This window comes from Peromyscus californicus, unplaced genomic scaffold (genome assembly GCF_007827085.1).
Source record: "Peromyscus californicus insignis strain IS unplaced genomic scaffold, ASM782708v3 Scaffold_24__1_contigs__length_46423439, whole genome shotgun sequence".
NCBI lineage: Eukaryota > Metazoa > Chordata > Mammalia > Rodentia > Cricetidae > Peromyscus > Peromyscus californicus.
The window spans coordinates 12595566-12621722 of NW_026294535.1; the positions used below are offsets into that span (position 1 = coordinate 12595566).

The 26157-nt window shown below is 43.4% G+C and overlaps 2 protein-coding genes across 8 annotated transcripts in view; one reads left to right on the forward strand and one right to left on the reverse strand.

Annotated features, from left to right (window-relative positions):
* Nucleotides 1-7286, reverse strand: part of Vezt (vezatin, adherens junctions transmembrane protein) — a 117982-nt gene extending 110696 nt beyond the window's left edge. For all 7 annotated transcript variants that reach the window (XM_052753143.1, XM_052753142.1, XM_052753141.1 and 4 more), the window contains exon 1: nucleotides 7153-7286. In XM_052753143.1, coding sequence (XP_052609103.1) covers nucleotides 7153-7188 — 36 coding nt within the window. In that variant the 5' untranslated portion in view covers nucleotides 7189-7286. The remainder of the gene's footprint in view (nucleotides 1-7152) is intronic.
* Nucleotides 7287-7568: 282 nt separating this feature from the next.
* The window catches only part of Fgd6 (FYVE, RhoGEF and PH domain containing 6), a 119115-nt gene continuing 100526 nt past the window's right edge, over nucleotides 7569-26157 (forward strand). The window contains exons 1-2 of the mRNA XM_052753152.1: nucleotides 7569-7820; nucleotides 15343-17719. Of these exons, the coding sequence (XP_052609112.1) occupies nucleotides 7805-7820; nucleotides 15343-17719 (2393 nt within the window). The 5' untranslated portion in view covers nucleotides 7569-7804. The remainder of the gene's footprint in view (nucleotides 7821-15342; nucleotides 17720-26157) is intronic.

A 26157-nucleotide genomic window follows, 5' to 3' on the forward strand; every position in this document is an offset into this window, starting at 1 on the left:
TCTTGCAGTAACAGAATAATAGGCATTCTAAATCAAGGCTCTTGGTCCTGATCTGTTACTGGCCTCAGATACTATCTGATGACATTCTTAGTCTTTAAGTTGGTAGAAGCTAGGGGTCTGTTTAAACATTCCCAAAGGATTTATCTAATAATCACAAGGACGTTGTGTCACACACAAAGGTGGACAATAAATGGTTATTTAGAGGGCCAAGGACAGCCCGGGATAAATTTGGCTCCCAATGTGAATGACTCTAGCTCTCTGCAATCAGTCAGTTGGCCTTGTAGTATGTTTAGCAAATGTAGCTTTTCTCTTCTGGGAACTTGGTTTCACACTGATATAGCACTAAGAATCTATAAACAGGGCTAATGAGCAAAGCCTGAATACAGTGCACTGGCTGAGAAAGAGTCAAATCAGAGTGGGCAAGGAAGCGTGCCTCACAAGTTCTCTGCTCAGAAGGGTTTAACTAGGGACTGTGCACAGTCTGGGTGAGCCAGGCCTACCTGAGTCCTGAGGGAGGAACCTCCTGGTGGTAGTGTTTGGGGTCTGAGGAGTCCCACAACCATGGGTAACATATGGTTTGAGACCTGCTTTGGATTTGTTTTTCTTGGAGACCTTGCAACTATTCTTAAAGTTGAACATACTGTAGAACAGACCTATGGCCAGCGGTGGCTGAGTCAACATTGAACCATTCTTTGTGGGCTTCTGGGAAAAGCCTTTCACCTTGTTGGCTACGTATTCATGTATGTATGGGTGCAAAACTCAATGTGCTTGGTGGTGCTGCAATGTGTTCTGGATCATCAATGAAGTTTGCAATTCAAAATTTGGGTACTGAGTTTGCAAAACATCTTAGTCAACACTTTTATGGCATCCAAAGAGGTGACCCTATAATTGCAAAAAGCCCAGATGATCCAAAATCAAATACTTGTAACTGGTTTAGAGGAGATAAAAGCCTACCCACTAGTCCATTAGACTTCTTTAAAAGTCATAGTTATGAGCCAGCAGGTCATGTTTGGTGAGAAGGCCATACTTCACAGAACTCTACAGACTCCAGACGCCACGGGCCAGTAACATATGGACTAATAAGAGAATGAATCTTCTTTAAGGTTTGTCCTTTCTGCTATTTCGGATTTCTGTGCGATAGCCCAATGGTGGCAGATTCTCTGATGATTAGCAAGCATTTATTCCTCTCGATTACTGTCTCCTGTTGCAGATTACCGTCTCCTCTCACTGCAGTTGCAGCCATGAAGCCGCAGCAGTGCCACCGTAGCAGCTGATAGGATTATCAATCTAAACTAACGAGAGCAGATTACACACAATGTTAATTTGTGCCTTCTCTTTTTACATTCTCTAGGTTAGAGCTGGACCTTTTCAGATATTAAGACTGTTCAAAAAATGGGTTGGTTATTGGTTTTGTTTGACAGGGAGTTAGGACCTTCCATAAACACAGGAGCTACGGGAACGTGCATCTGGAATCCTGTCAAAGTTCAAGTTAAAAGAGAAGATAACCCCTGTAAGAGTTGTAGCTTTAGGTGGAGGAATGTAGCCAGGCACTGCTTCCTCCAGTGTACTAGCTGAAGCCAGCTGGAATGTAGCCGGGAAAGGAATACAGGTGATATGGTCCACAACAGTTAGGGTTAGAATCACAAGTCTGAGAGACACGGGGAAAAATAATCACCAACGACGCAAATCCTTTAACCAGTACCAAACTAGCTCATGAGTTAAAGAAGAGATCAAGATGGTAATCACAAAACTGTGAGGTGAACTACACATCACAGTTCATGAAATACAGCCAATGCAGTACTCATAGGAAAATTTATAGTCTTGTAAGTGATTTTTCAAAATTCAAGGTTTTACCTCATGAAGCTAGGAGGAAAAAGCAGCCAAATAAACACAAAGGCATAAAATAAATAATATTTTCCATAAAATCTGTAATTTTTTAAAAAACAATTAAAAATTATAAACTATATTAAGCCGATCAAACAAAACCCAAAACTAATTTTTTAAATTGTCTATCTGTTAAGCTGAAACTCTAATCTATGAAATATAAAAAGATATAAATAGTCATTGCATATAGTAAGTTCCAACTAGTTTAGTCTCCTAAATGAGACTAAAAATTAAGGACTTACTCCTAAAAAGAAAAGCTGGCTGGTCATGGTGGTATATGCCTTTAATTGCAGCACTTGGGAGGGAGGCAAAGAGACAGATCTCTGTGAGTTTGAAGCCAGCCTGGGCTACAAAGCGAGTTTCAGGCCAGCCAGGGCTACACAGTGAGACCCTCTCTCAAAACAGACAGACAGACAGACAGTTGGGTGTGGTGATGCACAAAGGTGATCTCGGCACGATGAATACCACCAGTTCAAGACCAACCTGGCTACACATATGAAACCCCGTCTCAAAATAACAAAGAGGGAAAAAGTATTGACCTAAATGTAGGACAATTTGCTATAAAATTTTAATAATACCTGCTGAATGCTTATAATGCAGCAGGTCCTAACCTAAGCAATTGCAGAGTCAGTCATTTACTATTCAAGGTTGCTCTCTGAAGTAGATTTACTATTTCCATACACTGTGGAGAAACTTGAAGCTTAGATCGGCAACTTGCTCAAAGTCACATTAACTAGTAAATAGCTGGAATAGGACCTCCTGCTTTAGAGCCCATACCTTTCTATTATAATACCTCTCAAAGAAAAAAAATCAAAATACAAAATTATAACTATAAAACAGACTGATGACTCTATTCACTCTCCTTTTGAGCAAATGACTATTTTTAAAGGGCCAATTTAGCTACAGTTTCAAGGAAGAGATAATTCTCAATTTTTAAAATCAGTATTAGGACACCAAGAGATGGGAGGCTGCCTGACTCTTTTAAGGAAGCTGAGGGTACAACTGGGTGGCAGAGAATATGCTTAACACGTACAAAGTTCTTGGTTCAATATGAAGAAACAAAAACAAAAGGCAGGCAATGAGTGTTTTGGATTAGAAGACTCAATATCACAAAGATGTCAGATTTCCCAAAACTAATCTACAGACTTAATATAATCGCAAACAAATTTTTCACTGGGTGTGCTAAAAACTGAAATTCCCAGGCTCATCATTTTAGAGGTCATATGGAACAGTGAGTCAAGAGCAGCCAAAGGCATAATAAAGAGAATCATATGACACAAGGAGAAAAAAGCAAAAACTTACCAGTGGTGATATAGCACATGACTGGAATCCACTTTGGAGGCTGAGGCAGGAGGATCACAAGTCTTTGAGGAAAGCCGAGCTTACCCAGTAAGACTTTAAAAAGGGGTGGCCCTTTAAAAAGGGCCTGATGTGGTGTTGCACACCTTCAACCCCAGCATTCAAGGAGCCAAAGACACCATCTCTATGGGTCTGAACCAGACTGGTCTACATAGTGAGCTCCAGGCCAGCCAGGGCTACGTAGTGAGGCCTGTCTCAATAAAATAAAATAGCGCTTTGATTTGTAACAAAAACAAAACATTTTAATGGGGGAAGGGATGATACCAGACCAACCACATAGCCATATGGGGAAAACATGGCAGGCAGATCAATGGTCAAATGAAGCTTTCAGAGAAAAGTCTTTGTGATTTTTAGGGAATGCAAATATTTCCTCGGAGCATTGACCATAAAAGAAAAAAAGATCATGTGGATTTTAAGGAATCTAGGAGAGTCTGCTCTTTCAAAGAAGCTCTTGAGTGTGCAGAGGCTGCCACTGAGACGACTCAGTGAGCAAAGGTACTTGCTGCCAAGTCTGAGGGTCTGAGTTTGATTCTGAGGGCCCACGTGGTGGAAGTAGAGAATCAACTCTGGCGAGCTGTCTTCCGACCTCCATGCGTGCATACAGACACACACAGAAACGGAATAAATTTTATTTCAAAAAATGGGCAGAAGCCACATACAGCCTAAGGGATGAGAGGTAGATACACAATTAAGGACTTGTAGTATATATATATAAATATATATATATATATTATATATATTTTTTTCTCCCCTTTAATAGTAAGAGAGAACCAATGGAAAACACACTGGCCATTAAACATATCATCAGGCATCTTAAGTTCCATATCCAAGATACAGAAAACCACACAGAAATACCAATACACATCTACCAGACTGATACAATGTCTGAAAGGGTGCCGGTAAACGATGTGGCGCAATGAGACCTCTTAACCACTGCTGACAGGAGTTTGGATAACTGTTATGGAATGATGTTTGACAATATCTATGTAAGACAAATATATGTATCTTCTATAATCCAGAATCTCCACTTCTAAGTATATGCCCAACAGAAACATGCTTAACAAAAACACACACTGAAAGATTCTAACACTATTTACAGTAATTTCAAAGCAGAAACTACCTAAAACACATCCTCAGAAGACCTGATTAAAAGAGCCACATAGTCACACGAAATACTGCGTCAAAATAAAATGCCTAGGTAATCATATAAATGATTCTCACAAAGCCAGAAGGAAAAAAGAGAGAGACAGAAAAAGAGCGTGTAAATGAAGCTTCACGGTGTGTAAACAGTAAGAGCACATGAAACTGACCTAGGCTAGTTATTACTGTTCTGAACAGCCGTTACCTTTGGGGTGGGGAATAGTAACTTAAAAACAGCAGAAAGGAGGCACTGGTATCAGCGATGCTCCATTGATTAGTTGACCATCCATCAATGTGTACACTCTTAGCATGAACACATTCCTTATGTTACTATGTTACGATCAAAAAAGTTAACCAGAAGGCTGGAAAAGTAAGTCTACAGATGGGATAATGGCAAGGCAATAGAAGGATAATTCATGAAGAGGCTGGAGAGATCATGCAGTGGTTAAGAGCACTGATTGTACTTGCAGAGGACCTGGGTTCAATTCCCAGCACTCACATGGTGGGACACAACTGTAACTCTTGTAGGGGATCTCACACCCTCTTCTGGTCTCCAAGAGCACCAAGAACACACATACATGCAGGCAAAATATCCATACACATAAAATATTAAAACATAAAAGGAATGTGCTGCTGAGTAAGACGAAACCAAAAAGAATTCATGAAAATCAACTTTTCAGAAGCTAGGCTGACAGTGTAGCATGCTTATTAAGCATGGGCAAGCCCTGGGTTCAATCCCTAGCACCGAAATCGTAAATACATAATTTTTAAATGGCTGCTAAATCTATAATTGTAAATCTAAGCAATATAATGTTATCATTGTGGGACATGATGGGATACACTATAATCCCAGATACTCAGGAGGCTGAGATGAGAGAGTGGGAAGTTCAAGAACAGCTGGGATTATAAAACCCTTTCTCTCCCTTCCCTCCCCCAAAAGTGGGGAGGGGACAAGATTAACAACAAATTTAAATTTAAAAATATATTCAAAACTCCGTGGTATATTAAATGTTAATTTTTTTTTAAAATCACACATAGTCATATGTTTGAACAGAAAAAAAAAATCAAAAAACTTTTTTTTTTTTTTTTTTGCTTTATCTTTTATAACAAAATGTTTTGCTGTGAGACAGGGTCCCTCATATCTCAGGCTAGTCTCCAACTCACTGAGTAGCTGCTAACTTTGAAGTTCCTACGATGCTCCTATAGCTACCTTTTGAGAGCTAGAATTACAGGCTTATGTACACCACCCTAACAAGTTTATGTGGTGCTGGGTATTGAACCAAGGGACCTGCTGTGCGCTGGGGGCAAGCACTCTACTAATGGAACTCACGCTCAGCTCAACACAATGTTTTGGTTTTCATTAAAAAAAAAAAAATTCTGTCCAGAAATCAAAGAAAGTAGGGTAAAAAAAATTCAGCCACCTACTTTTGCCTCCCTTTTATCCCCCACATTCACTCTGTAGCCATTCCCTCCGTTTTTTTTTATTAGAAATGACTGTCCAAGTCATGATTTTATTAATTTTTCTCTGATTTCCAAAGTGTATGGTTTTGTTTTCTCTATTGAAGTCCTTATACCTAGACCCTTCATTATAGCAAAATAATCATATTTCCCACTTAGATATCATAGCCACATAAAATCATTTTATATGGCAGCTCTCCACACTCCGGCCCCTCAAACTGCACATTAAATATTGTCACCCCACCCCGATCCTTGGCATACTCAAAATCCTTTTCCTGCAGTACATTTTCTCCCATCCATCTTTCTAATTTCATTCATGGTTGACGATTTTTCTAGGGTATCATTTGCTGGGTGTAGTTTTTTTTAAAGTGCTAAGAACAGACAACGGTTTCCAAAATGAGCCTTCCATTGACAGTTAGTACATATGTCAACATTTCACATTCTATACCATGCCTCACTCTCCCATTGTACAGCACGGGGGATTTCTTTTCTCTTTCTTGTCTTAATTTCCTAAAATCTAGTTGGCTGAGGGAAAGTAAGAAGGCATACATATTCAGTACACACATTCCCATTACAGGGTGTGGGTTTTGACCTGTCTGTTGGAAAAAAATGGCATTAAAAACACCAGACTTTATTTTTTTAATTCAAGATGGCAGAGACCTCCTAAAATAGTCCTACACAAAAGCATTCACATCCAGACCAGAGCTTCCATTCAGAACTGGCTACACCTAGCGCAACAGCAAGGACAAAAGAATGGAACCGTAGGTGCTGAGATGCCGGAGCCCTCACCATTGGCCACAGGTCTCACACTCTTTGAACAGACCGTAAACCCAGAGAGGAAGCTGGCACCTGCTGCCGGCATTCCAAAGGCCACGCCTTGATGATGCCTATGATGATGATAACCGGAGGCACTCCTGGATGCAGACCCGCAAAAATCAAGGCTTGAAAGGGAGGAGGTTAAGTAGTAGAGAGAGTACCGGGCACGTTTCGGCCCCGCCCCAGCGAGGCGCAGTCCCGGGCGGTGCAGCCATCGGGCAAGGGTAGAACCGGGCTCGCAAGGGCCGGCCAACAGTGCAAGCTCTGGGCATTCTGGTTGAGCCTGGGGCATCCGCCAGCCCGGACAGGACCCCGCGGGCTACACCTGTCAGGCGGCTGCAGCCAGTAGGCCCCGAGAGAGCGAGGGACTGGTGACCCAGGCCCGCAGGCGCGCGCCGCCCGATCCCTCCCCATCCGAATCGCTTTGCCTCCTCGCGTCTCCTCTCGCCCGTCTTCAACAAAGACGGTCCACGCTCCCCGCCATTTTCTCCTCACCTCAAACACCACCTCTTCGTCAAACTCCGGTGTCATCCTTCTCCGCCATACCACCCGCCTCAGCACGATGGGAAATGAAGGAAGGAGGGCAGGCAGCAACCCGGGCTTCTGCTCCTGCCCACCTCTGGGGGAGCGCCGAAAACTACAACTCCCGGCATGCTTCGCGGCGCACGCCCCCTTCCGAGCTGCTGATTGGAGCAGAGGGTGAGCGTGCCGGCTTGGAGGGGCGGGAGCGGGCGGGTGTTCCTGAGCTCCTATTGGAGAGAGCGATGGTTTTTGTCTGCCTTTTACATCCCGGGACTACCAGGGGGCGCCCGGAGCGCGGATTTTTTTTTTTTTTTTTTTCCCCCTTCGGACTTCAGGAGGGGCGCGCGTCCGCGAAGCGGCTGCGAGCTCGCGGCCCCCGTGCGCGCGCCCCGGCGGTCGTCCCGCAGCGCGGCGGAGCGGCGCTCGTGCTCGTCGTCCCGTCGCCGGCCGCTAGCGCCCCGGGGACGCCGGAGGGTCGCGGGCAGCCGGGGCGTCCGTCCTTTGTGAGGGAGGGTGCGGGACGGAATGTGGGCGCCGCGGAGGAGTTTTCTCTCCTGCTGGAACTCCGGGGCGTGTGGACCGACCGGGAGCCATGGACTGAGGGCGTGAGCGGCGCGGGGCAGTCATGACTTCTGCCGCCGGTAAGTGGCCGCGCTCGCACCGGGCTGGGAAGTGGCTGCGGGCGCCGGCGGGCTCGGGCTCCCGCTGGCTTCCACCTTCCCCTCCGGGTGGCCGCTGCGGGGCTGGCGCCGGTCGCCTGGCGCCGGTCGTGGGGTCTTCCCCCCCCCCCCCCCGCCTCCTCCCCGGGATCTCCGCCTCTTTGAACCCAGGTGAAGCGACGGCGACGCGGCGCTGGCTCCCGGGCTTAGGCGAGGTCGCCTGTGCGCGGTGCGGGACGCGTTGGAGTCGGATGCGGAGGAGTCGGTTATTCTAAACTAGGGCAGTTTTCCAGAGTTGAACTAATTCCGCGGCTAGCCTGGGTTGCTTTTGAAAACCTGGTCTTTATGGAGCGCAACTCTTCGCGTGTGTAAGGAAGTTCAAACGGAGCTGGTCATACCCTGATGTTTTAAGTCCTATTACCTGAGCAATAAAGTGCACTGTTAGATGGCAAAAAGACAAAAAACAACCGATAAGCAACCCCCCCAAACAAACAAAAACCCCACCCCTTTTTTTTCTTTTCTTCACCTTTTCTTAATGTTGTTTTTTCCCTACTCGTACCCCGACAGTGTAAACAAAGCCTTATTTTCTGTCTGCCTCCTTCCCACTCACCCAAATGACAAAGCCTCCGCTTACCTCTGTGTAAATTGAAGCATTTCTGGTCATTGTATTGAGAAACATTCTTAAGGGGCAATTTTTATTTTCCAAATTTTAAGTGCCCAAGTGACGTTGCGGACCTTTTTTATAAGAACGTAGCTTATTTGTAAAATCAGAATTTAATAAGGTATGGAATATTTTTAAAACAACTTTATCCGCATTTGAAGAGACTTCGATGAGGAATTTCGTAGTAAAATAGTTTTAAGGCGTCCCTTCAGTTACGTCTAGAATAAACACTGAAGTATCAGATTAAATTTTCTTTGCTTGCTTTGGCGTTTGTTTAAAATTCCTGCAACTTGAAACTGTCAAAGAGCAACACCAAATGTTCTGATTTGTATTTCTAAAGCCTTGGAATAGTCCTTGCTAGGCATAATCAACTTTCATTAAACAAGCCAGAACTTAGGAGCAGTAAGAAAGGAAGGGGCTGAAGTATTCACGGTAGAAAGTGTAGATCTTCTCTCTTTGATGTTATGTGTATTCATTCATGTGATCATCATGCACAAGAGAGTCATTTACAAACGTTTCTTTCTTTTTTTTTTTTTTAAGAGAGGTTTTCCACATACACTGTGGATTGTTTTTAGCCTAACTTTCTGTGCCTTACCTTCATTCAACTTTATTTAAATTGCTGAATTAGTATAATTAGTTGACATTCAAATAAACATTTAAAAATTTATTAATTAAAATGTCTAGGGCTCAAATCTGGAAGTTTATGATTGTTTTCATTCGAATTACGCTGGAATAAGGCAAGCTATTTTTATACTTATCAACTTTACAATTAAGGAAATCCACAGCATTTTTGTGGTATTTAAAAGAGAGACACTTCCTGTGTCTAGCTGAGTTAGGTTTTTTTTTTTTTTTTTTTTTTAGCATGGCTTGCTGAGAAACATTAACTACTTTTTTGCTCATCCATCTGATGAGATTTATTATATGTTTTTCTTATGTCTCGGGGATGTGGAAGAAGACTGAGGTTTTTTTTTCCCACCCCTCTGTGACAAAGTTACATATACATTGTTCTCACGAGCTATGTGTATGTGGGTCAGAACGAGGAAGTTTATTAACCCTGGGGGGGAAAGTTACTCATGGCGTACAGAGTGTTTTTCGTCTATTCCAGTGTACTTGGGAAGGTTGGCCTCATTTAAGATTAGGGGCTCTTGTACAGCATTGGAGTCATATGTGCCTTGAAGAAGAGCTCACTTTGTTGTTGGTTTTTTTTTTTTCTTTTTCTGCAGCTGTTAAAGAGTGAGCTCATAGAAGAGAGTTTGGAAGTATGCTAAGTAGTATATGAAAAAAAAAGGAGATAGACTATCTATCCAACCATCCATCCATCCATCCATCTATCTACCTATCTACCTACCTACCTTCCTATCATCAATCTTCCATCATTGTGTGTATACTATCTACCTACCTACCTACCTACCTACCTATCATCAATCTTCCATCATTGTGTGTATACTACCTACCTACCTACCTACCCTACCTACCTATCTATCATCAATCTTCCGTCATTGTGTGTATATCCATGTCACTATTTCCTTAATGCCTGTGCTTTTTTGCATTCGGGCTGGTGCAATAAGCAAGAGAGTAAGTGTACGCATGTGCCAAGCCCACCTGTGTGTGACAGATGACGGGTCTGTTTAGGACAGTAAAAGGGGACTGGCACTTTACTTTTCTACCTTAGACGTCCCTGGAGCCAAACAGCTGGGTAAATAAAAGATTTGCTCACTGCGCCAAAGAAGCATTTGGGTCTGATTGTTGTTACCACAGTGTCAAGATCCAGAGGTGCGGGATCCATTTCCAAACTTTGTGCACTGGTTTCAAGGTTTCACATTGGAGCAGATCACAATATAACGTCTCGTTAGTATTGTTTTTAGCCATGTTTGTTTTAGAATAGAGCCATTAAAAATAATGAGGGCCAGTGAGATGGTTTCATGACCCGAGTTTGATTCCTGGGACCCACACAATGAAAGTTGTCATCAAACATGTGTGCTATGGAATACAATTACCCCCCCCCCCCCACACACACACAAGTAAAATACAATTTAAAAAATATTAATGAAGCTGACATGGTATTAGAGAGGGTGAGCCAGGAAGACTGCAGTTCACGGATATGCGGGGCTACACTGCAAAGCCTATCTCCAAAAACTAAAAAAGAAATCATTGGAAGGAAAGATTTTTGTATATTGCTGTACCAGTGACTTGGCAAACACTTGTTCCTATTAGTCATTAAGGAATTATACAATAATCCTATCAAAGTTCATCCTGCTCCCTTTTCAAAACATCATTTTTTTTTTTTTTAAGATTTGTTTTGAAATGTGTGTGTGTGTGTGTATGTGTGTGGTGGGTAGAGGTTTGTGTATGTATGAACACAGTTGCCAACAGAGTTCAAAAGGGGTTGTTGGATTCCCCTAGAACTGGAGTTACAGTCAATTGTAGAACCCTCCCCGACTCTCTCCATCCCCTAAATCCCTGCCCTGCTCACATGGGTGCTGGGAACTGAGCTCAGGTCTTCTATAAAACAGTATTCACTGTACTCTTAACCACTGACCCATCTCATTAGCCTTCAGCACACCATTTGATGTTAAGTTGCATATTGAAGTTAATAAATTTTCTGTCACAGAAGACACATTAAGTGTCCTATATGTGGCAGCTGTCCATTCTCAGGCCCCCTTTCAGCGCTGGGAACACGATGAATAAGACCATGAATAAGCTGGGCTCTTTGAGTTATATTATTGACTTCTTCCACTTGAATACACAGGTAACTAACCATAGTAAGCCCAAGTTCACAGTTAGTTAATGAGTGTGCATGCGTTACAGGCTTTAGAACATAATGCTGTGCTGTGTTTCCTGGGAGTCGGCCTTGGCTCATATGCACTTACCTTGCTTTCTGTGACATTAAGAGAGAACAGGAATTTGTCTCTTGCAAGCAGACTCGAAGGAAGGACTGGAATTTGTTGGGGTGCATTGTATAGCGCTGGTCGGTTGAAGAAAGAAGGCACTCCAAGATGAAATTTTAAGGCCTATGTGGCAGCAGGGAGGTCCAGCCTCTTCTGATGGACTGAACCCCGAACAGCCCTACAAAGGCGTATTTATTGATTATTACACAAAGTATTTCTTCATACCATAGTCCCTAATCTTAATTTACATGTCTTACTGAAGGAGAGCATCATATGCCTTCATGACTCTAGTCTAATTATTATGTATGTATCATGTACAATACACAATAATACAAAAGCCTCAGGTGTGCCTGAGGTGTCTTGTGACCAAAGTCATGGGATGGCTGCAAAGCCCTTTCAGCAAAACAATTCTATAGATTACAGGAAACAGTCACTCTTTTCTACAAGGATTCTTCAAGGTTAAAGTGCTTCTAAAAAAACAGTTGTTCTTTCCCATATCTACCCCATACAATGATTCTGCTAAATTCCTACAACAGAAATCGCTACTAGAGATTAACTATGATTTAGGGAGGGTGAGGCAATAGTGTTAGAATTATTGCGTTGGGGGACCCCCGAGGGTATCCTGAGAATGCAGGGAACCATGCTGGCATGCTGGGCAGATGCAGCCGTGGGCTGGTAGGTGACCCACTCCATGAGGGCAGGGCAGCCCCAAGGGGCAGGATCAGAGTATTAACATTTAGAATGGAAGGAAAGGCTAAAATTGGGACTAGCAAGTAATTAAATGCTTTTGGGAGGCTGAGCTGAAGGATTGAGAGTTTGAAGTCAGCCTGGGGATCCATAGCAAGACAATAACAACAAAGTGAATGGTAATAAAATGTTTTCAATGAAAAGCGAAATGACTTGATTAAATGATCTTGAACCTTCTGACTAGACTCAAAGGTCAGAAAGTAAAAGATTAGTTAGATGAACTCTATCTTCCTCCCTTTCTTATTTATTTATTTTGGCTTTTTGAGACAGAATTTCTCTGTGTGGCCCTGGTCATCCTGGAACTCACTCTATAGACCAGGTTGGCCTCAAACTCAGAGATCTGCCTGCCTCTACCTCCCAAATGCTGGGAATAAAGGCGTGCACCACCACCGCTTGGCTAAACTATCTCTTTTAAAAAATAAATCTAGCCGGGCGGTGGTGGCGCACGCCTTTAATCCCAGCACTCGGGAGGCAGAGGCAGGCGGATCTCTGTGAGTTCGAGGCCAGCCTGGGCTACCAAGTGAGTTCCAGGAAAAGGCGCAAAGCTACACAGAGAAACCCTGTCTCGAAAAACCAAAAAAAAAATAAAAATAAAAAAATAAAAAAAATCTTTTAAATTATTATCATTGTGTTGTATGGTGTGTTTGTGTGTGGGGGGGGACACACAGTGTGCACATGAAGCTTAGAGAACAGCTTGGTGGAGACAGTTCTCCTTCCACCTTTCCGTGTGTTCTGGAACTTGAACTCAGGTCTCCAGGTTTGTGTGGCAAGTACCTTTATCTGGCCAGTCATCTGGCTGGCCCGGGATTCTTTTTAATTGTGGTAAAATAGACGGTCTCAACCTCTTTCAGTTTTGAGGGACAGGATCTTACTGTATAGTTCAGGCTAGCCTCAAACTTGTAACAATCCTGTCTCAGCCTTCTGAGAGCAAGTACCGGGATTACAGGCACGCACCACTATGCTGAGCTGTCTTAACTATTTTTAAGTGTACAAGATCAGAAATGTGAAGAACATTGTAGTAACTGCTCTCCAGAACTCATTTTGTCTTGTAAAAACTCCTATTTTTAATTCTCTGAAAAAAATCCCAGACCTAGGACGTTTTAAGAATGACAGAAATGAAATCACCGTGACAGTCTGTCAGTTTTTATTGAAGAAGAAGAAGGGAGATTGGGACAAGTCCTCAGGCAGTCACACTTTCCCTTAAGATTTGACTTGATGGATGGGGAATTTAATCTAATACACTATTTCAGCATTGCCAAAACCCACAAGAACCAAACCTCAGGCTAATAACGTGTGTATCGAACAGCTAACTGAAAATTGACTGCTTTGGGGATTTGTATTATTTTGAAAATTCATTGCCTGCCTTATGATAACCTTGTACCTAGGAATTGAGTTTGATAAGGCATCTGTTGTAAAATCTTGGCAGTGCTTATAATACCAGAGTTTGAGAAACCCCTTCTTGCTCAGGAAAGGAAGTAGAGCACCCTGCTTTTTTTTTTCTACTATTTTACTCAGTTCCATGTAATATTTTTCCAAGTGTTATGACTAATTTCCTTTGTTGAGAAGAAAATCAGCACAAATGAAATATCAAAGCTTCTCTGTGTGCGAGTAAATGAAACAACGTTGAACAGTCCTGTGCAGCATATATTTTGAGATTGTTTTATAAATAAATTTTTTAAATTAATTATTAGATTCTGTTGAAGAAGCTAATTTAAGAAGTGTAAGATAAAATGTGTTTGAACTCAAGTCCTCTCGGGAGGTATGATTGACAAGTAGAAGTTCCTACAGGAACTTAAAAGAAATATAGTTTCTGGGTATCATTTTTAGATTTATTAGGTCTTTAAAAATACTTTGTTTTGTTTGTTTATGTGTGTCTCTTTGGGTGTATGTTCAGATGTGAGTGCAGTGCCTGTGGAGGCCAGAAGAGGGAGTCATATCCGTTTGAGCTGGAGTTACAGGTGGTTGTGATCTCTCTTGTGTGGGTGCTGGAACCGAACTCTGCCCCTCATGGTTGAACTGAACGCACTCTTAACCACAGAGTCATCGCTCTAGCTCCCTTCTTTTGGCCCTTTGTGTAAAGCTGTTGTCAAGTTCATGTAGACTAAGAGCCGGCCTGCACAAATGCAGCATTGTATAATAGGTGTTGATGAAATACTTGACGTGCAATGGTGAGAAACAGTTGCTGCACCAGAACATTTAAGGTCATCCTTCCTTTAATGCTGGGCTTGATAGTCCAGGCCGTAATTCCCAGGACACTAGAGAAGAATGATGTGAGTCTGAGACCCGCCTGGCTTATATAATGAGACCCTTGCTCAGAGAAACAGCAAGCACATAGTGCTTACTGGTGAAGGATAAAAGACATAATCAGTCACCCATGGGAAATGAAAGCAATACAGATGTACAGATTGTATGTTCAGATACTCTCCAATTGTTTGATCTGGAGCCAGGCCTGGGCATGTGACAAAGCTCTATGAAGAAATATCATGAAACTCCCAATTGATCCTTGGACAGAGAAATACCAACCTCATTATGAACCTCAATTAATACCAGTGAGTTTACTTTCAGATTTTTTTTTTAGGGTAGAAAATGTCTGGTTTCCACATTAGTTTTTCAGAATGTTTTGGGGGTTTTATCAGGTAGACATTCTTTATAATAGGCCGTTACACAGATCTTGTCACTGAACAGTGGTGCTGATTTATGTGAGAAACTTAAAGAGTTGCATACTGTAGGAAACTCTTAAGACACAGTAGATGAGCTGAAGATGCTATATAGAGTCACTAAATAAAAGCCAACGAATTAACGTCAAAGTTAGAGGAAAATCAGTAGTGGATTAACTAAGAAATGTAAAGTCTGTCCAAAGCTGTGTTACACTAGAACTTAAGGACAATTTCAGGAATTTGCAAGAGTAATATTGACTCTATAAAATAATATAATCTGCCTAGTAAAATGAAAGGTCGTGTGTGTGTGTGTGTGTGTGTGTGTCTGTGTGTCTGTATTCAACAGTTCAACAGGCATGGCAGTGCAGGCCTGTAATCTCAGCAAGGCATTGGGTATGACTGTGAGTTTGAGACCAGCCCGAACTATGTTGTAGATACCAAGCCAGACAGGGTTGCATAGCAAGACCTTGTTATAGAAAACAAGTAAAAACAGGAAAATGTCATGTCGTTTTATATCCTCTTGTGTCTAACTGTTATACTTTCCTTTCTAGAGCTTAAGAAGCCACCACTGGCTCCCAAGCCAAAGTTAGTGGGGACAAGTAACAGGCCACCTCCCCCTCCCATCGCACCTAAACCGGACATCATAAATGCTAGTGTTCCACGGTTAACAAAGAAAACCAAACCGGCCATTGCGCCAAAACCAAAAGCCCTGACGAACTCAGTTGTTGAAGACATCAAGCAGTCACCCTCCCAGAAACTCCCTGTGAACCTGGAGGAACGGGGGCCAGAATTACCCGAAAGCACCGGCAAGTGTAGTTGCCAAGATGTCGGGGATCCACACGGTGATTATATTTTCCCAGCGTGTTCCTGCAGTTCTGGGTGCATTCGTGAACCTGGGAATGGAGAAAGTCTGTGTGCAAAGCAGCTTGTTCTAGAGCCTCTGGGAATGAAAGAAAATGTAGAGAATCGTCAAAATGGGGAGTCCTCTTTAGCTGCCAAGAGGAGGAATGGGTGGGATTCCAGCGGTGCAAAGGGCCGGAGCCAGAGGGGCGTGATTTTAAAGGCAGGCATCTTAGAGGAGAAGCTCAAAGAGGTCTTAACACAACAGCGATCCCCCTGTAGTTCCCCGAGGAAGCACAGATCTCCAAACAGCGCAGACATGAATGGCGACTCTTGCTGCAGCCGACAGATCAGAATTGAATTTGCAGATCTGTCCCCTAACCTGTCCAGCTTGGACAAAGTTCCTGCTCATCCCAGCTGCCACCCACAGCTCCCTAGGGATAAATCTCCAAACCTCGAGACTTGTCAAGCTGGCAAGAGCACTAGCCACTCTCATTCCTGTGAACTGGAGGACACAAAGGTGTCTTCAGATGGAACTAGTCAGAAGACAGAGGTCACAGATCTTGGTCCTTTAGAAATTCGCTTATTACCTTATACCTCCAAGTTTCCGACACCCAAGCCCAGAAAGACACGTGCTGCTCGTCTGCTTCGCCAGAAGTACGTAGATACTCCTAGTGAAAGCCCCGAAGGGCCAGAGGATTCAGACAATGGCTCTTCTTGTCTCCTTCAAGATAGTTTGAAAAACAATAAAGTCAGTGTTCTGCATCAGGATGCTTTGTGTAACCAGGGACAAGTGGACAAAGTGAAGCCAGCGGACCAAAGGGCATTGCCTAGGGACTCCAAGAGTGACGGACAGGACCCAATCAACTCCCGGAAAGCTGTGAGTCACGAAACATCTTCTTTGGAAAAAGTGGCACCTCCTCTAGGTGCAGATTCCATTTTGAGTTCTGACAGCACAGCAGACGATGGTTCTGGAATGTTACCTGCTGTGGACAAAGAGGCTAGTTTTCTACAGTGCCCTGCTCAGTCTTTGAGCTTGCCTAAGCAAGTCAAATTATCCTGCACTGAGCATCTGCCAACTACCTGTAACGTGGAATTGTCTGTGCCGCAAATACAAAAGGAACCTAAAATTGTTCCCAAGAAACCCCAGAGACACAGCCTGCCTGCTGCTGGGGTGCTTAAGAAGGCTGCTTCTGAGGAACTTGTAGAAAAAAATTCTTACTCTTCAAGTAAAGAAACAAATTCGGAGAAAGGCCTACAAAGAAACCACCTTCAGCATGTGGGTCCCTCAAACCATGGTATGTCACCATCCTCCTTTGATAAGCCCAACCCGACTTCAGAAAAGCCGGTGTGGAAGTTACCTCATCCAATTTTACCCTTTTCAGGGAGCCCAGAATCCTTGAAGCGGGTCACTTTATCCTTAAATAATGAGCCTTCTATTTCCCTAACCAAGCCAAGAGCAAAATCCTTGTCGGCTGTGGACATGGACAGGTGCGATAAGCCTTGCAAAGAACCCCCAAAGAAAACTTCTTTTAAGAAGTTGATTAACGTGAAGCTGTCCATTGGTTTCATAAAGAGTGACTTTCAGAAATTTAGGTCGAAGAGTTGCCAACAGGGGGACGTCACCACAGGCCATCTGCTCAGTAGAGAGCCGAAAGGGCTTGAAAGGGATGGGCAAGGTTTGGGGACAGGAGACGAGAAGAGAGGTAAACCCACCAAGGCATATTCTGCAGAAAACTGCAGCCTGGAGTCTCAGAAGGTGAAGTCTTGGGGCCAGACCAGTGCAGCTACTGGTCACAGAGCTGAGTCTTTGGACGACCAGCTGCTGTCCAGGAACCCATCCTGTCCAGTGTCCTACAAGTCCAGTGCGAGTGACTGTGCCCCAGAGTATGAGAATGTACGCCATTATGAGGAGATCCCAGAGTATGAAAATTTGCCCTTCGTTTTGGCCGGAGGGAAAACTCCAGAGTTGGGGTGGCAGAATTCCAGCAGTGTGGAGGACACGGATGCCAACTTGTATGAAGTAGAGGAGCCCTATGATGCTCCAGATGGCCAGCTGCAACTTGATCCTAGACACCAGCCTTCCAGGTAATACATAGGTGCCAGCGAGACCTGCACTTTGGCATGCACTGCTGTAATTAGCCTTCAACAACTCCGTGGTACGGGACTGCAGAGAGGAAAATCACTTATTGAGGAACTGATTGAGAAAGTGTAGATGAAAGCAGTTCTGTGTTCCGACTCCTTTGGTCGTACAATAGGAACGGGTATTTGCCTTGCAAATCCAAAGACTTTAAATAGCAACACTATTTTCATGTCCTTTTGATTTGTGTGGACTTTGTTTTCGTGTGACCTGCTAAGTTGAGTTCCTGCTGCTTGAATGGGTGTGAGTGAAGAGGGAGTTATTTACTGGCGCACAGACACCGTAACAAGTGGAGAAAATGGCGTTCGGTTTGAAGTGTCCCCAAGAGTTGTGGTTCTCTCTTTATTCTATACCAGGGAAAACAAGGAGCCCAGTGGTCTCTGTAGGTGTGGAATGGGCCCAGGCGAGGAGGAATGAGCAGGAGACAGAGGGAACAAACGCCATCTTCCTCCTGTCCGTGGGGCAGAGATGGCCTTTGCCTTCCGTTTGTATGCAGTCCTTCTTCTGTATTTTGAAGCCTTCAGCTTACCCTTAGGTTGCAACATGGTCTTTGAGAACTCAGGTCTTAAAATGTGACTCGTAGAGACATCCCGAGCACATAGGGACTCCGTGTGAATTAGTGGGTGAGTTAAAGAAATAAAACCGTCAAGCAGATTGGAACACGAAGTAAAGCAGATTGTTTTGAGTTAATGTTAATTTTTAGATGCTCTCGCAGTTGTTTTCTTTATCATCATCTCTACCTTTCCTCTTCTTCCCTGTGAACGGCTCCTTCCTTCCCTTGCCTGTTTTTTCTCACAGCTGACTCCGATTTATTTATATGTCTACTCCTGAATGTTAGTAGGCAAAATGTTAGAGGCAAAAACCTCTTCCTTAGCGTAAATTTTTTTACAGACTTGGCATCCAACTATTTGAAGAATTTATCTGTTTTCAAATGTGTGATATTGTACTATGAAGCAACTTTATTGGTATTTTTAACACGCTTTTGCATATTATTTATGCACGTGTGTGTGTGTGCGCTGCCTTGCTATGATAATATTTTTTTCTTGTAATGGGAGCTTGACCCTTGGGATTTGTTCCCCCGAGGGTTTACCACTATCTCTGAGGTGGGTTCTTCACTTCTGGAACTTGTTTGTCTGGTGTACTGCTGGCTTGAGGGGAAGCAGTTTGGAGGGACTAACGTAGATGGCCAGCCAGTGTAGCTGGTCAAGCATTCCTAAGGAGGGTTCTTTCTGAAGACCACAGGAAGCCAAGGGTGGCACTGGATAGGCTGCAAGCTGTCCAGGACAGTCTGGTGAAGAGTGGGCGACTTCTGCTTGAAGTTCGTGTTCCACGGAGAGTTTTGTTTAAGCTATGAACGGGGAGTCCTCAGTGGACTTGGAGAAACCTGAAATGTGCCAGCTGAAGCCATAGAGTCCGACTCAAGCCTGAGAGCTTGTTCCTTTTGTAAACTGTTGACTAGTCAGAGAAAGCAAAATGCAGCTCTTCCATGAGGAGGACCCTGGTAAAATGAAATGAGGTAAATGAGAGACTGAGAGCTGAGAAGATTCAAGTGGAAATCCTGAAGGTATGTCTGTTTGCTGAAAATGTAGCCCCGTGCCTTGGAATAATTAATTCAAAATGCAGGATCCTGGCTGGGCATGTAGTTCAGAAGTCTAGTACTTACTTGCCTAGCATGTAAGAATCTGTTTGAGAGTCGTCAGGAAAGTGTTTAAAGTGTCTCAGCCCTCAGGGAAGGGAATCTGGGTCTTCCCTGGGGCTCTGGGTTAGAATTTCACTAGCTTTGGAGTCTGGATATTTAAGCAACCAAAATTCTGGGTAAGTAAATCTATTTGGTTAACTCAGAGGTGGTTAACTCAGAGGTGTCCCAATGGTCACCTTCTTTAAAACATAGTTCATAAATCTGAACATTTATAAGTCTGTAATAACCTATTTGTCATTTATCAGGAGATACTTAAATGGTAGACTGTCCCAAATTCTGATTAGGGTTGTAGTCTTTTAGACTATTAACAACGATTGTAACTCATTCTTTTTCCCAAAGAATGGTGTTGGAAATGGAGGTAAAGGTTTTTAATCCCCTACTCAAGCTAAGAGTTACCCCCCTGCTCCAGGTGAACTTTCTTTTTTTTTTTTTTTGGTTTTTTGAGGCAGGGTTTTTCTGTGTAGCCCTAGCTGTTCTGGAACTCACTCTGTAGACCAGGCTGGCCTCGAACTCATAGAGATCTGCCTGCCTCTCCCTCCTGAGTACCGGGATTAAAGCTGAGCACCACCACTGCCTGTCCCATGTGGGACCTTCCTTGTGATCCTGTGGCTGGGGTTGGAGCATTGGCCTGGGTGGATTGATCTGTTACCTCAGAGGAATAGCCAGCGGCGACCTGTAGGTTCTATGGTGAAGCGACACGAAGAATGAGGAAATCAGGGGCAGAGCTGAATTCGCCGGGAGGGATGTTGTTAAAGGAGGGGTGATAAGGAGGGGTGGGTGGGGTGGCTGTTTAGTAAGCAAAGACGTTTTTTACTTCCTTTCCTTCTAGAATGTCTATCCCCTCTCTTTTCCCTGCCGTCGTTCTCTGTACACTGAGCTCTGCTGACGGCAGCAGCAGGAGTGAGTAGTGACTTGAGAGGGGAAGAGGGTGAGGAGAGGTACTGGGCAGCTCACTGGGAAGGATGAATGAAGAGACGGAGGAGCGGAAGGCGAAGGAGGGAGGAAGCGGACTTCTCCTGGAGACGGAAACGTAAGCTGCGTGTGTCACCATTTGCTTACTGCTCTTGTGTCTCAAAGTGGTTTCATTGGAAGGAGGATGTGTGAGTCACTCTAGAATGTTCTAGTGTTTCGGGCAGTTGTTTTGTCTACTTTTTTTTTTTTTTTTTTTTTTTTTTTTTTAAGTCCAGGATAGCCTAGAACTCTGTATAGCACAGGCTGGCCTCAAACTTGACCCCTTCCTGCCAAAGCACCTCCCCACCTGTGGAGTGCTGGGATGCGAGGATTGTAGGCTTGGGTCACCACTCAGGGCTGGGGTAAAGCCTCTCCCCAGAGTGTTTCAGCCATCACTGCCCTAAAATGGTTAGCAGGCAACAGGCATCTCTGTTGTGCTGGGTACAGGTGGCGAGTTTTCAGCTACTGCTTTTGTTTAGGAAGCTTGATTTCCTAGGGAAGGTTGTACAGTTTAGGTCATTGCTGATACCCAACTGTCGAATAATCTGCGAAGTAATAACATTCAGTTATTAGAATTTCCCTCTGAAGCTGAAGCAGGTGTCTTGAGTCTAAGAAGAAAACTTTACCTGGAGACATTCCAGAGTTTTCTTGTAATACTTTGGTTTGTTTTTATAGGCACTTAAAAAAAAAATGATGGCCATTGTATTTTTCTAAGTGATCTATTAAGGCCCTCCCTCTGATTACTTTTTAAATGGATATTAAGCATATGTGCATTCAGAGTTGAGATGAGTGTTTCTTAACTCTTCCCAGTGAGGCAATAGGTAATTAAAGTACGTGCTGTTTTTATTGACAGTTGTACTGTCTAACGGGGTACTGAAGATCACCTTGGGCTGGGGTGCAGCCCAGTAGTGCAGTACTTGCTTAGTGTGCGTGAGATCCCAGGTTCAGTCCTCAGTACAACAGAAACAGAGACAGCGTGAGAGATGGGGTGGCACGGGAGCCTGCGGCTTTTTTAACGTAGGCAGGCTCAGACTTGGCGTTCAGGAGCTGATGGGTTCTGTTTTTGTAACCATAGGAAGGGCATGTTAGTGGGACTTTGGAGGGAGAGTGGCAGACTGAAACGGAAGTAGGATTAGAAATGTGAATTCAGTCTCGGTCTCAACAGGTGTGCATTTATATTTTGGTCTTCCAGAAAAGGAATTAAAAATAAACTAAGTAGATTTAAGAATAATTTGGAGAGATGGCTCAGTGGTTAAGAGCACCAGCTGTTCTGCCACAGAACCCGGGATCCATTCCCAGCACCCACATGGCAGCTCACATCCTCCAGTTCCAGAGGATCTGGCACCCCCACACAGACATACATCCTGGTAAAACACCAGTGCACATAAAAATAAATAAGTCTTTTTAAAAAAGACTAATTTATTTTTCATTACTCTATATAACTTCATTCCTGTTGAAGACTGAATACTATCTTTGGTTGGTTGTTTCTCTCCATGTTAAACATGGGACCGGGCTTAATACACCACCCAGTAGCTTCGCAGGGCATCTGGACTGTAAATGGGCAGACCTGGCCTAGCAGATGTCTGATTGTGTGTTACCATCTGGTGGTATTGTTGAATTTTATTAATGTGATTAAACAATAAATGAACAAGCGATAAATTAATTGCACTAACGAGCAAGTTCTGTGTTGTCATGGCACAGATAAGATCATACACAACAAGGAGGTGGGGGTGGGACGCATAACATCTCAACAGCGGCCCTTTCCTGGGAGTTATTTTTAGTGTCAGGAAATATCAAATACTTGTGAGCCTCTTTAACTGCCTTTCCTGGTCACACAGATTTGGCAAATCTGTTTGTTTACATACTTACCCTATGTTTGACACCGAGGCGACAAGAGTTGGATCTTATTTCTTCTGGGTAAATATTTCCTTTTTCTTTAAAATAAACGTTAGAAATTAGTAAATTATACAGTTTTATCCAGCCATTTTTTTTTTTTTGGCCAGAGTAGATAAATTGATGTTTTGTCAAATACTGGTTTTTGAGTCATTGAGTGTCTTAGACCTTGTCTAAGGCAGGGGCTCATTCTGTAGGTAGTCCCAGCTGGCCTTGAACTCAAGATCCTTCTACCTCAACCTCTTGTGCTCTGAGATTATGGGTGTGTAGCATCATCACACTCAGCTTACTTCTAACACTTGTAGAAGCATGTTTTAGCTGGAGATTTAAGAAAACCGTGGTGCACAAGTGCAAGTGTGTGGATGTGGTGTGAATGTGGTGTGAATGTGGTCATGGCTGTAATTCCAACACTCCTGAGGTAGAGACAGGAATGGATCAGAAGTTCAAGGCCATCTTTGGGCTATATAACAAATTCCAGGCTAGCCTGGGCTATATGACACCCTACCTCAAAAAAAATTTTTTAAGACTGTACTTTAGGTACAGAGAATGGTTTGCATTATAGCACATTTTGGTTTGAGAATTAAGAAGAATTACTGACATGTAAAGAAAATATTCTGAATTCAAAGTAAGTTCAAAACTGGGCATTGTGGCATATTCCTGTAATCAAAGTACTTGGCCAGCGGAGGCAAGAAAACTGGGAGCTGAGTTCAAGGTCAGCCTTGGCTATAAGTGAGACCCAGTTTCAAGAAAAAAGAGAGAGAGAGAGAGAGAGAGAGAGAGAGAGAGAGAGAGAGAGAGAGAGAGAAAGAAAGAAAGAAGGGACTGCCTACTATTTTCTTGGTGGTAAGGGGAAATTGCTTTGGTGGTGTAACCCACCTCTGGTCATTTTGTTTGTGAATCTGTCGGAAAAAACAGTATTTGTAAGTAGTTTTGACGTTGTCAAAAAGAATCTGTCACAGAAGTTGCAAACACAGGCCTGGCCTGTAGCTTGTCAGTGACGTCAAGTGCTCCGCTGTGATTTCCAGGAAGAGCAGCTGTCCCCTGCAGTCACCTTGCCCAGTTTCTCAGAATCTTGTGTTTACATAGACCCTTGTTGGTTCCACTTGAGGGTGGATGGGAGTGTCGTTATACCCGTTTGTAAAGAAGTTGAATCATGTTGAAGTGGTTTTATGAGAAAGAATGATGGTGGAACCGCCGCCGCCGGCTTAGTGCCTGGAGCCCTCCTCTCCAGGAGTCCATTTACTAGACCCAGTCTTCCAGTTAGCAAGTATTTGGGTTTCTGCTACAGGAGAAGTTAAATAATAAACACCAAACAAAAAAAGAGGATTTCCCATGAATGTTTGAATTAAAAAGAAAAACAAGTGTATGTAGTCTATGTTCAAAATGGTGTGGCTGCTTGTTCAACTTCTAGCTCACGTGGATTCAGTTGAAAACTTTGTGTATTTTGCTTAGATCATTTATTTTGTTAAAGTCAGTGTCTTAATAATGTTTATATAGGTGGTCATGCTGGGACACATCCTGATATCATTTGGAGCATTATAAAGAGTTATAGATTTACTGGGGCTGTCTAAATCTGAAAAGGAATTCTGAATTTGTGATGGTTTGGCAGCTGCAAATCTGAGTCCAAGGACTGGACCGAGAAGGAATAATTTGTACCTGCCTTTCTATTAATCTTTGGATGTATCAGCAGTCAGATTATTTGATGAGAGTCCTTTTCTCCACACCACCCCCCACCCCACATATACATGGCTCAGGAGGAGGGGACAGTCTGTTCAGCCACTCAGATTAGGCCATGGGGAGACTTGTCTACAAATCCAGATATGGTTTCGTTGGTGGCAAGAGATTCCGATGTCAGTCTGTCAGAAGGTTGGGGGTAAGGAAACTATTAAGGAGTTTCCCCTCCTCCAAAATCAAGTAGTTTGAAATTTTTTATACCTTTTAGTAGTTCTCGGTTAACTATACTCATGGACTTACTACATTTTATAACTAAAGGAGTCATTGCAAAGCTTCTTTATCAGCCTCTTCACTCATTGATAAAATCCAAACCTTAGCAAGACTCACGGACTTTCCCCTGTCAGGAAGATGAGAAACTGTAAGACCAGGGCTCCATCCTAGAGCTCCAGACCTTCCTTCCCCTTCTAGAGACAGTCAGGATTCGAAAGCTCCCTTCATCCCCATGGTGGGAAGATTCAGACTGACTTGCATCATCACTCAGTTCTCTTGTGAAAGACACTATTACCTAGTTAAGAAGGCGGGCTCTCCCAGCTGCACCGGAACACAGAAGTACAGGCTCATTGTGTTTGACATGGGTCAGGGAGGTGAATGTTTGAATTAAGCAAGCTCGTTCAGCATGCAGTTCGGGGCGAGAGTTAGAGTGTGTCTTACTGTGTTGCCCAGGCTGAGACTCCTAGACTCAAATCATCCTCCTGCCTCAGCCTCAGCATACCACTAAACCTGGCTCAAAAATGTCAGACTGTCTGGTGCCACCAGTATATGTTAACAACACTTCGTTTCCTCACACTATCAGACTCCTTCAATCCTGTGCTTCCTCTGCCCTACCAAAAGTCAGAACCGGAGAATCGCGGGGACTGGAAATGCTCTCCATGTCAGATACTATGGACTTGGTCTGTCACCCGACAAGCTCCTACCATTTCTGACAGGCCGAGAATTATGCCAGGAGCTCTTGCCCATGCAACTTAGGCCTTATTATTCCACACGATGGATCTTATCATTTTTTTTCAATAGACGAGGAAACTAAGTAACTTGCTCAGGGACATGCAGGCAGTACATAGATAACCAACTATTGAACTGCGAGTTCTTTTAAAAAAATTTTTTTAATTGATTTTGCATACCAACCACAGTTCCCCTCCCTTTTCTCTTCCCTTTTCCTCCCCCCACCTCCTTCCTACCCCCCATACAAGTTCTGATCCTGTGGCATACCGACTCAAATCCTCACTCATGTTATTCTTCACTGTTAGCCATGGTTTTGATATTTTATTATGTTTAATACTGGTAGAGGACTGTGGACCTTTTGTCCAGGATACAGGGTATCCTGTTCCCAGTCTAGTCATAATACCCAGATTTTTCAAGCAGGAAGAACTCAGTGGTTGCTATATTTATGGTCAGGCAAGAGATGCTTCAAACTTTGGAAACTGAATCATACCACATTTTCATTTGGCCTATTCAGTGGTGGTGGCCACTCAAAGCAAGTTAAATGTGGTTTCTGTCATTCGCTAGTTGAGTGTGGTCATTCGTGACATGGAAAGCATTGTACATGACTTACAATTATGACATATAATACTTGCTTTTTTAAAAATTTAGACAGGGTTTCTCTGTGTAATAGCCCTGGCTGTCCTGGAACACGCATTGTAGACCAGGCTGGCCTTGAACTTACAGAGATCCATTTGCCTCTGCCTCTTTGAGTGCTGGGACTAAAGGTGAGCGCCACCACCACCCAGCTGTAAGACTTGCTTTTTTAATCTCTTGTTTTATGTTCCTCATGCTGTCAGGCACTTTTTTTAACCTCCAAAGTTCTCTCATTTAATAAAGTGAATCACTATTTATAGATTTCCCCAGAGTAAATAATTTTGTAAGACTAAAATACCTTATATAATAAATTGTATCCCCTCCTCTTTTTGAGACAAGATCTTATTATGTAGACCAGACTGGCCTCAGACTGTGGACCCTCGTGCCTCAGCCTCCCAGGCAGTAGGATGACGGGCATATGCTAGCACTTGCAGGATTATCTCTGTCTATATCTAGCACTGACATTATTATCTTAATGAAAAAATGGGCTCAAATTAATGGTAGGGTGTTTCTCCCAGAGAGGCAGATGAATAGTGG